The sequence below is a fragment of the Sorghum bicolor genome, chromosome 7 (genome assembly GCF_000003195.3).
Source record: "Sorghum bicolor cultivar BTx623 chromosome 7, Sorghum_bicolor_NCBIv3, whole genome shotgun sequence".
Classification (NCBI taxonomy): domain Eukaryota; kingdom Viridiplantae; phylum Streptophyta; class Magnoliopsida; order Poales; family Poaceae; genus Sorghum; species Sorghum bicolor.
In genome coordinates this window covers 38,843,708-38,853,336 of record NC_012876.2, presented here as the reverse complement: position 1 = coordinate 38,853,336, position 9,629 = coordinate 38,843,708, and the positions used below count along the sequence as shown (strand labels likewise).

General features: G+C 48.3%; 1 protein-coding gene across 1 annotated transcript; it reads left to right on the top strand.

Annotated features, from left to right (window-relative positions):
* LOC8071011 (protein ACCELERATED CELL DEATH 6) lies at positions 6,201-9,442 on the top strand. Its single transcript, XM_021465642.1, has 3 exons — positions 6,201-6,981; positions 8,013-8,632; positions 8,732-9,442. Exons 1-3 carry the CDS (start codon positions 6,201-6,203, stop codon positions 9,440-9,442), a joined length of 2,112 nt encoding a protein of 703 aa, XP_021321317.1.

Below are 9,629 nucleotides of genomic sequence, written 5' to 3'. Positions count from 1 at the left end.
GTCCAGAAGACATCGCCGGCACCGTACGTCGTGTCTCGATCGCCTCATCGTCATCTAATGGATCTATGGATTATGGTTAATTAATAACTTAATTAGGATATCATTGTAGTTATAATTGTTATGTTTCCTATTAATCATCAGATATAGTACGTGTGATATTGTGAATTCATAATAAGACCAAGCAGAATAAACGAGATTTGCATGCAAGACTCTGTTGTGATCAAAATTTAGATGATATGTTCCGTCAGAAAGGAAAAAAAAAAGGAAATATTGGATACCAAATCATAACAGATACTAGCGAGAATAGCGTAACTTGCGAAAACAATTTACGTACTACTCACGGAAAATACGAGAAGGTTTATCGCCATTGAATTTGTACAGATCGATCGAAAGAATTACGAATATTGTGAAAACATTTTGTACACTTACTTGTCATGCATCTAGCTTGTTGTTGATGCATGCATTGCATGCATATAGTACTGTTCGTCACAAGAACCCATCAAACAGCGACAAATCATCCGGATCAAAGTCCATGCTGCCATCCGAGAACGGCAATGGCAGGTGTCCAAGATCAGCTAGCCCTATAAGATCCTCGTCGGCGGGCTCGTCCGCCCAGAAAGAATGAACACTCGGCACCGCATCACCATGCGGTTCCGCATTATTCTCGAACGGCGGCGGCGGCACCAGCGGCCGCTGCGGCGTCGCCGACGTCGGGTTCGAGATGCATGGCGCGCTCGCAGGCGCAGACGGAAGCGGCGGCAGCATTATCCCAGTCGCCGCCAAAGCCAGTACAATCTGTCGCTTGTCAGGTGGATGTGGATGTCGTTGTCGATGAGGATTTGATGCTCTCTGAACGCCGCCAGCAGCGCGGCCACCACCGCGCTCCAACGCCGGCAGCGGCACCGGCAGGCCACAGCGCCGCGCCGGGAAGAACTGCCTCTCGAAGTCGTCGTACGCGGCCTTGGCCTCGTCCTCGGTGGCGAACGTGCCGATCCAATGCCGGGCCTTGAGTCTATGGCTCCGAAACTCCGCCGCCCACCGACCAGGCTGCCGCTCGTAGACGCCGCGGCACCGCTTCATCACGGGTACCGAACCGACGGCGGCGCGGTCCCAGCAGCTCGCCGGCGACGATCGGATTGCTTGCCTTTGTTGCGAACCAGCACAGCCACCAGGGTTCTTCTTGGCGCTGCTGCTGCTGCTACTAGTACTACTGCAATGAAAGATTACAATATTTGTCTTGCGGCCACCACAGGAGGCGGAAGCAAGGTTTTCTTTTTCGGTAGGAAAATTTTTTCGGCACCTGCCGATAAATAAGAAATTTCGGACATTTCGGAAATTTCGGATGAAATTTAAATAAATTCAAATTGATTTTTAAAAAAATTTGACATCATTTTACTAAAAAAGCTTTCTAATATATCACTCATCACAAATTTATATAATATTAACGAAATAACACAATATTTTATTGCGGTAGTATAGCGGGCTGACGGTGGGGCGAGCTGCATATGCTAGTGTCATGGAATATGTGAGTGAGAAAATTAAATAATTTTGAAGAAATTGAGGGCTTTGATAAGACTAGAAGATATGGTGGGTCATTTTATTGTTGTTTGGAGTAATTTTGAAGCGAAACATGAATTTAACCGAAAAATTTGACCGATACAAAAAAAAATTCGGACCTCACTGAAAAATGCGAAATTTCGGAAATTTCGGTGAAATTTCGCCGAAAAAGAAAACCCTGGGCGGAAGTCGCATCCTCGCCGGAGTCTGAATCGGTTGCGTCAGGATCGGAGAAGGAGATCCGGATCCTCCTCCTCCTCCGAACTTCCATACCTCCAATCCAATCCTGCTGGATTTCCTCGTAAAAGAGAAGGCGACATCTACGACCGAAAAGGCGGAGCGGAGGGATCGGAGCCGGAGGCGGCTCCGCGGCAAACTGGAGTGGCACATCGGAATCGGATGGCCAGCCCAATTAAACTCACCGCGTCATCATTTCTTCTATTGGGCCGGGTCCATTTTGTCGATCCAACAGATGAGTCAGAAACGAGGGCGGCGGGCAGCGGTGGACTGGCCGGGCCGAGGGCGTCACCATTGGCACATGACAACATGAGAAGGGATCTGCCGAGTGCTTGTGCTAGAGGCCAAGTGGATCCATCTAAAGATGGCAATAGGTACCCGAGACCCGAAATCCGATGGGTTTTAGCTCTATTAGGGTTAGGATATGGATCAACTTCGCTAACCATGGCTTTGTTAATGGGACAAAAGCTAGAGCCAGCGGGTTTATGGGCATGGGTCTGGATGCAGTACCCAAACCCGCAAACCCATGGGTGTTTTAAACCCGGTTCATCATATCATCACACAATATAATTAGTACATAAAGTATAAAATGCAAGACAAAAATAAACGAAATAGGGAACATGCATGCTCCATACTTTTTTTTAGTAGAAGCTCCAAAGCAGCTAGCTAGTGCGTCTTAGTGCATGCACTCAGTTCATCTGGACTCAAGATATAACAGATGTTGGCACCGAGCATTAGCAGGTCATGACCCAGTGCATGCTAGAGGTGAGTGTTTCTGTCTCGCAAATGTAGGTAGGAGTACTCAGCTCATGTCTATATATACATGAATCCATAGGGTCACACATTTAAAGGCTGGAAGTCTAATTCAGGTTGGACCCAAATTAGACAAGGCTTAGGGTTTTCTAATTGGGCCTCCATCTCGGGGCTGATTAGGGGACGCCTATAAAAGAGAGGGTAGGGGGTGGCCAGGGTCAACTCATGCCATTTGGCATCTGCCGCCGCTGCCCACGCCCGCGCCTATTGCTCCTCGCGGACCTAGCAGTCCAGAGGCGCAACGCTTCTTCCCTGTACGTGTGGGATACCTCGGAAGTGTTGTATCTAGTGCATAAGGACAAACCGCACGAGAGGGATTGACATGATGGACAACCACGCAACTACACGACACTGCTACTACACGCACGACTACATTGAGTCGCTTCCGCTGCATCTGCGCGTCTAGTGGTAATCCCGTGATCTATAACTAGCAGTTGATCCTTATTTATGAGGTCGAAATTTTTGTTTTCTGACTAGTGTAACATCCTCATGACCCCACAAGCAAAGCCAGATCACAAGATCGGCTGCCCCATGTCACAGCACGACCAAAACCGGCCACAGAGCGTCACCGCTCCGGCCTCGGCTGCCCAGGAGTGGCACGGGACAAGCAGCCGCACCCAAGCAGCTAGAAACGCCATCTGGCGTCCGTCGCCCTAGCTTCGACAGTGCAGCGTGTGCTGTTGGAGATCCAACGAGGAGAAGACCAGATCCAGCCTTAAAGAGCCCAAATCTAGCCCGCTGAGAAAAGGTATGGAGGTGGAGGAGTGGGAGTGAGGGGTGGAGGTGGAAGTGGCTGCAGCAGGCACCTTTTTTTGGGGGGTGGGGGGGACGCCGCCGCACACTAGAGGGTGTGATGGTAGCCGGAGCGGAGACAAGGAGGAAGAGGCCCAAAATCTTCTAAAAATATATGCTCTAATGTGTTTATATGTGCTTATGGAATATCCAAAACTTTATCGGGATTCTAATTTGGCTAGGGAGATTAGATGGGCATATTATATCTCCACGCTCTTGAAGACAGCTGACAGCATAGTATAATGTCTGCAAGTTGTACATGTCCTAACGTGTTTATGAGCTTAATGAATATCCAAACCTTTAGCACGATTCTAATTTGTCGAGGCAGATAATATTTTTGGACATATATCTCTACGCTCTGTAAGCCAGCATTTACTCTTCATCTTGTTCCGTGCATTATTTGTCACATGTAAATTTTCAATAGTACATTGTAGTAATGTGTTTACGAGCTTAATGAGTATCCAACACTTCCAAAAGAAAGAAAAAGCTATGAAAAATCCAAAACTTTATGATGAGAGCTTAATGAATAGTAATAGTTGAACGCATATCCTTTATTTTTAGCTAAAAAAAGATGTTCCTACGGTCCTACCATGGCGACACAAAATGGAAACAGCTGGAATCATTAGCAAAGTATAATAAAGAAAATGTCGTCCTACAACCACACATATGTCATTGTATCCATGTACCTTGTCGCAAGAAACCTCGCTCCGATCAACTACCTTAGGCAATGAGATAATGAGCGTCACTTTTGTACTTTCCAGATCCAGTGGCCACCACACAAGGTTTCAAACCCTCGATCTCGCTGATGGGAATATTGCGTGGTCTTGGCCTCCACAACATAGCAAGGCTCAGCTTTGAATGCACTATATCAGATAAAGGTTTTGGGGTGCAGCAAAAGATGAGAGAGGGACGATGTTAGCGCCGCAATGGATGGGGAGGGAGTCTACGAAAAGAGAGGATTGTTTTAACCGGAAACTATGTGCAAACCAAATATATATACTAAAGACCTGGTATAGCTTCGTGAGTTGTTGTAAACTGTTTTATGGTAAATACTCTTTTTCAAAACAACTTCACAAGTGAACTTTCTTTTTCTCTCACAAGGACATGAGATGTAAGAAAGCTAAAAATATAGCTTATCCCATCTTCATCTACCGCAAGTGGGACCCAACAATGCCAAATAGACTCAGTTTGCCTTAGGGAGATAGCACACATGCCTACCAGCGGCCCGAAGTCGTGGATGAGCAATAGTGGAGGGAGCCACAGCTCTCGCAACGGTGCACGACAGTGGACGTCACACTACTCCTCCAAGGCGGTAGGGAGAGAGATGGTGTGGGGTTGGAGGCCGACGTCGAGGAATACATAGCGCGTGATGAAGTCCATCAAATAGGGTTGGAGAAGAAGCAGCCTAGACTTGAGGTGGCGAGGTGGCACCATTGACCAGGGCACACGCGCCGCCGAGCCAAGCGAGGACACCGGCACCATAGCTGAGCTAGGCGCAAGCCGCTAAGCAGCCATGAGGGGCACCATCGCTAGGAGCGCGGGCCACCGGGAAGGGCGTCGCTGCTGGGGTAGGTTTGGCCACCGGGGCACGCATGAGCGGGCCACCAGGGCATGGTCGTGCCTAGGCTGTCGAGGCATCGCCGCGATTGTTGGGGGTGTACCGAGCACGGCCTTTCGGCCATGCATGAGCATGGCTTCCGAGGTGCATGCTACCAGGGCCAGTACCATCATCGTCGCGTGAGGAAGAAGAGACAGCGCACAAGCTTGGAGAAGAAGGGTCGGCCGTGTGGAGAAGAAAACAGAGAAAAAGAGCATTCTATTCATTATTATTTTGTTCCATCATATAAAACTATTTGGCAAACGAGATAAAAACAGCTCAGCTTTACCCAAAGAAACTACTTGTGAAGCTATTTTAAAAAAAACAGAACTGTGCCAAACGAGGCTTAAGCAACAATAATCACCCGCTATCTGCATGTATTGTGCGTCCTCTTTTCTAGAGCGAGAGGGTCAATTAAGCGGATGATTTCATTATTTGTAGTGAGTTGAAGAAAACTCGGCCATAACTCCATGGGTTCAGAATGCACATTTTCATTTTTTTTTTCTTCTGTGTAAGCCAAAAGGCCCGTTTAGGGGGACTTCTCTCATGCGCTTCTAGGGAAAATTCTCCACTGTATGTAGAAACGAGCCACTTTTATTTCTCTTCTATAAATGAATTAGGAGCCTGTAAAACCAGTATTTCTGAGGCCTTGTTTAGATACACTCAAAAACCCAAAACTTTACAAAGATTTCCCGTCACATCGAATCTTGTGTCACTTGCATGGAACATTAAATATAGATAAAAAAGATAAAATAATTGCACAGTTTACCTGTAAATTACGATACGAATCTTTTAAGCCTAGTACTCTATGATTGGACAATGTTTGTCAAATAAAAACGAAAGTGCTACAGTGTTAAAATCCAAAAAGTTTTTGGATCTAAACAAGACCCGAGTTCATTGGTTCTGGCTCCTTCAGACCAAAGAAGCTACGTCAAACATGACATCACCAACCATGGCTTTTAATTTGCCCAATCAGGGGCTGGTATATACTTACTAGCTACTAGCTAGCGCCCATCAGACCACAGAATACTAAAAAAAGCGAGATCATGGCAATGTGGCTGCTCATCTTGGCCTATACTATTAGTAGGTAAGTAGGAACTTTTACTTTGTGCGCTGGACAAGAGACAACTGATAAAAGCGAGATCATGCAGTGTGCATTGAGGCTTGAGAGAGATACATATCATAAGCTGCTAGGTGTTTGGTCATGGCAGCCGCCGCCATGCATCCCTACACGAGGCAGCCGTACGTGCGACCCTCCCACACTACCACCATGCATCCTAGGCTTCTCATGGCTGCTCGCCTCGGGGACACCCAGCGGCTGAAGAATCTCCTCGATGATGGAAGAAGCGTCAGCGTTGGGGCACATGTTGTCCGAGTTGAGGGCTCGTCGTCATCGTCAGGACCTTCAGCCGCAACGCCCCTTACGACCACCGCCTGCGGCTCCAGCTGCTCCCTGCTCCACGTAGTAGCAGCGAGTGGCGATGGCGATGAGTTCCTGGAGTCAGCGAAGGTGATCCACGACAGGGCCAGACACCTCCTGGGCATTCCCGACAGCAACGGTGACACGCCGCTGCACCTCGCTGCTAGGGCTGGGAACGCCAGGATGGTGTCTCACCTGATCCATCTGGCCAAAACCACCGACGACGACGTGGCCGGCGAGGAGGGACACGGCGGCGCCGACGAGAGCCGCTCGTCGAGGTTAGTGAAGGAGCTGTTGCGCGGCGAGAACAGGCGCGGCGAGACAGTGCTGCACGACGCGGTCCGCGTGGGGAGCCGGTGCATGGTCATCCGGCTAATGGAGGAGGATCCTGAGTTGGCCAGCTTCCCAAGGGAAGAAGGACGAGGTGCATCGCCGCTGTACCTCGCCGTCGTGATGGAGGAGGTCGCTATTGCGCGGTCACTGCATGACATGAGCCATGGCAGCCTTTCGTATGCTGGACCAAATGGGCAAAATGCTTTACATGCGGCAGTTCTCCGAGGCAAAGGTACACCCACCCTATCTTGATCTTTTAGTGTGTAACCATAACCATGCATGTCAGTATGTCACCTTCTAACTTCACTACCCATTTTAACTGTATTTTTATGTTCATATGCTAATTGTTCAGTCCTTTAGTTGTGAGTTTCAAATTCCTGAAGTCGAGAAAGCTTCGTCGCTACTTAATTTGGAAATGTTAATGATCAATTAATGGCCACGACAAAAGTTAGAAATTTTAAGATAATTAATAAAGTTTTGCATTGAACAATTTGAGTTTTGCATTTGATAGCGCAGCTTTTCAGTTTGAACTTAATGGAAAGAGTGTTAACTAATTAGTTGGGGGGTATCAATTTTCACTGTGCTTGGTTTTTCCTTATTAGTTTGAGATTAATCGTATGGACTAGACATCTTTGTAAGAGTCTAAATCTCAGGTCGAACTTTTGGAATTGTGGGGAGTTAGTTGTTTTCTTACCATGAAATTAAATCCTCCATGGCATCTCAAGCTAACCTTGTCCACCTGCAGAGCGCATGCCCTTGCAGGCTAGCTGGCATGATGCCCAAGGAGTATGATCAAATATTTGTGTTTCTCAACCGTGTGCCACTGCCAAAAATTATATGTGCTATGTTTTCTGATGATGGTGTGTGTCAGTGTTGTGTGGTGGGTGGGTGGGGGCATAAACCTTTGTAGGCATCGTTTCTGGTTCTTAGGCTATTTCCAACAACACAAGCCATGTCCAAAATAAGTCATTCACAGTGATTTATTATATCTACCCAAAAACTCCTTCCAACAGTTGACTCAAACAGATCACCCATTTTTGAGTACCTGCCGAAAGAAGACACAAAAATGCGTCATTTGAGAGAGAAATCAAGCACAGTGAATGTATATGAGATTCAGCAGATGAGATTCGTTATGTCACAATGCAAAGTTAGTACAAGACAAAAAAAAAGTAACTAAAGGTGAAATACAGTTAAAATTAAAGTGAAAAAATTAACAAAGTAAATGGCATCTCATCATAACATGTACTACTATATACCAATAAGGGCCGTCCATTTGCATGGTGACAGTAATGACAGCTATGCTACTGGGTTGGAACGAGGGCCTTACCGAACAAGGGGACCATGATGGCTGCACGCCTCTTCATTTCGCCACATCGCAACAACCAGAAGAAGGAAGAAGCTTGCCGTGCAGGATCTCCAACAAGTTCCCCTGGGTTCGCTTGTCGGCCGCCGACATCCCGCTCCTGTTACTTCAAACCAATCCTTGCTCGGCATACTGCCGTGACGCCGGCGGGGCATTCCCTATCCATGTCGCCGCTGCAGTGGGCGCGCACAAGGCGGTCACCACTCTCCTTGGCATGTCTCCGGACAGCGCTGGGCTGCAGGACGCCGGCGGGAGGACTTTCCTCCACGTTGCAGTGGAGAAGAAGAGACACAGCGTTGTCAAGCACGCATGCCGGGCGCCATCGTTGGCGTGGATTCTCAACATGCAAGACAAGGACGGGAACACTGCGCTGCACCTCGCTGTGAAGGCTGGGGATACCCGCACCTTCTTCCTCCTGTTCGGGAACCGGCAGGTGCGCATGGATTTGGCAAACAACGATGGGCAGACTTGTCGAGACCTGTCACTCATTGACATCCCTCCAGGGTTGTCGTATAAATGGGTATGTCTGTTAGTTGTTATTATTAATCTAAAGCATCATTATTCATGCATTTGGTAATTTAACCAAAAACTAATAAAATGTCTTCATGCATGCATGCAGAACCCCAAGCAAATGATCCATCGTGCTTTGACCCGTGCGAGGGCTGCCCATGGCATCCGTCGCTGGGACCAGTTTGAGGAGGAGTGCATCCTGAGGCCAAGACGAGAGGACGAGGAGAAAGAGTCGGAGAAGCTCAACAACTCGACGCAGACTCTTGGCATCAGCTCCGTGCTGATAGTGACGGTGACGTTCGGCGCCACTTTCGCGCTCCCGGGAGGCTACATCGCCGACGACCATGCCAACGGTGGCGCGCCGACGCTCGCCGGGAGGCGAGCCTTCCGGGTGTTCGTCGTGGCCAACGCGCTGGCGTTCATCTGCTCGTCGCTGGGCACCGTCGGCCTCATGTACTCCGGCATCACCACCGTGGACCTCCCGATTCGCCAGAGGCACTTCCTCAGGTCGCTCTTCTTCGTGTCCAGCTCCTTGACTTGCCTCGTCGTTGCCTTCGCCTCGGGTAGCTACACGGTGCTGTCCCCGGTTGCTCACAGCACCGCCGTTGCAATCTGTGTGATCAGCATGGTGGTCATCGTCTACCGAAGCCTAGGGCGTTTCCAGAGGATGTATGCGCTGGCTGCACCCCTATATGTGAGAGCTGGGATCCAGCCACTGCTGAGGCTAGCCAAAGACATCTTCACTAGGATGTTAAGGTTGTACTGGCCCTTCATTGTCATATTTACTTGGGCCGCTTGCGCAACAAACCATGATGCCTAGCTGCATATATAGCACTATAGCAGGCAGCAATATATATCACGCTGATCACTTTCTAAATGAACATCGTTATATTTTGTTTATTTGACACAAGTGTCAAGTTTTATATTACCTAGCTTGCGCCTATAACTTCACATTGAATTTGCTGCTACATGTCTGTTATATATATAGTTAGATGGATCTCTCGACC

Bases quoted from the DNA above. Each gene is read 5' to 3' on its own strand.
- LOC8071011 (XM_021465642.1), top strand. From the start codon at position 6,201: ATGGCAGCCGCCGCCATGCATCCCTACACGAGGCAGCCGTACGTGCGA. The intron at 6,982-8,012 runs GTACACCCACCC...TATACCAATAAG, and splicing joins GGCAGTTCTCCGAGGCAAAG to GGCCGTCCATTTGCATGGTG. The intron at 8,633-8,731 runs GTATGTCTGTTA...GCATGCATGCAG, and splicing joins CAGGGTTGTCGTATAAATGG to AACCCCAAGCAAATGATCCA.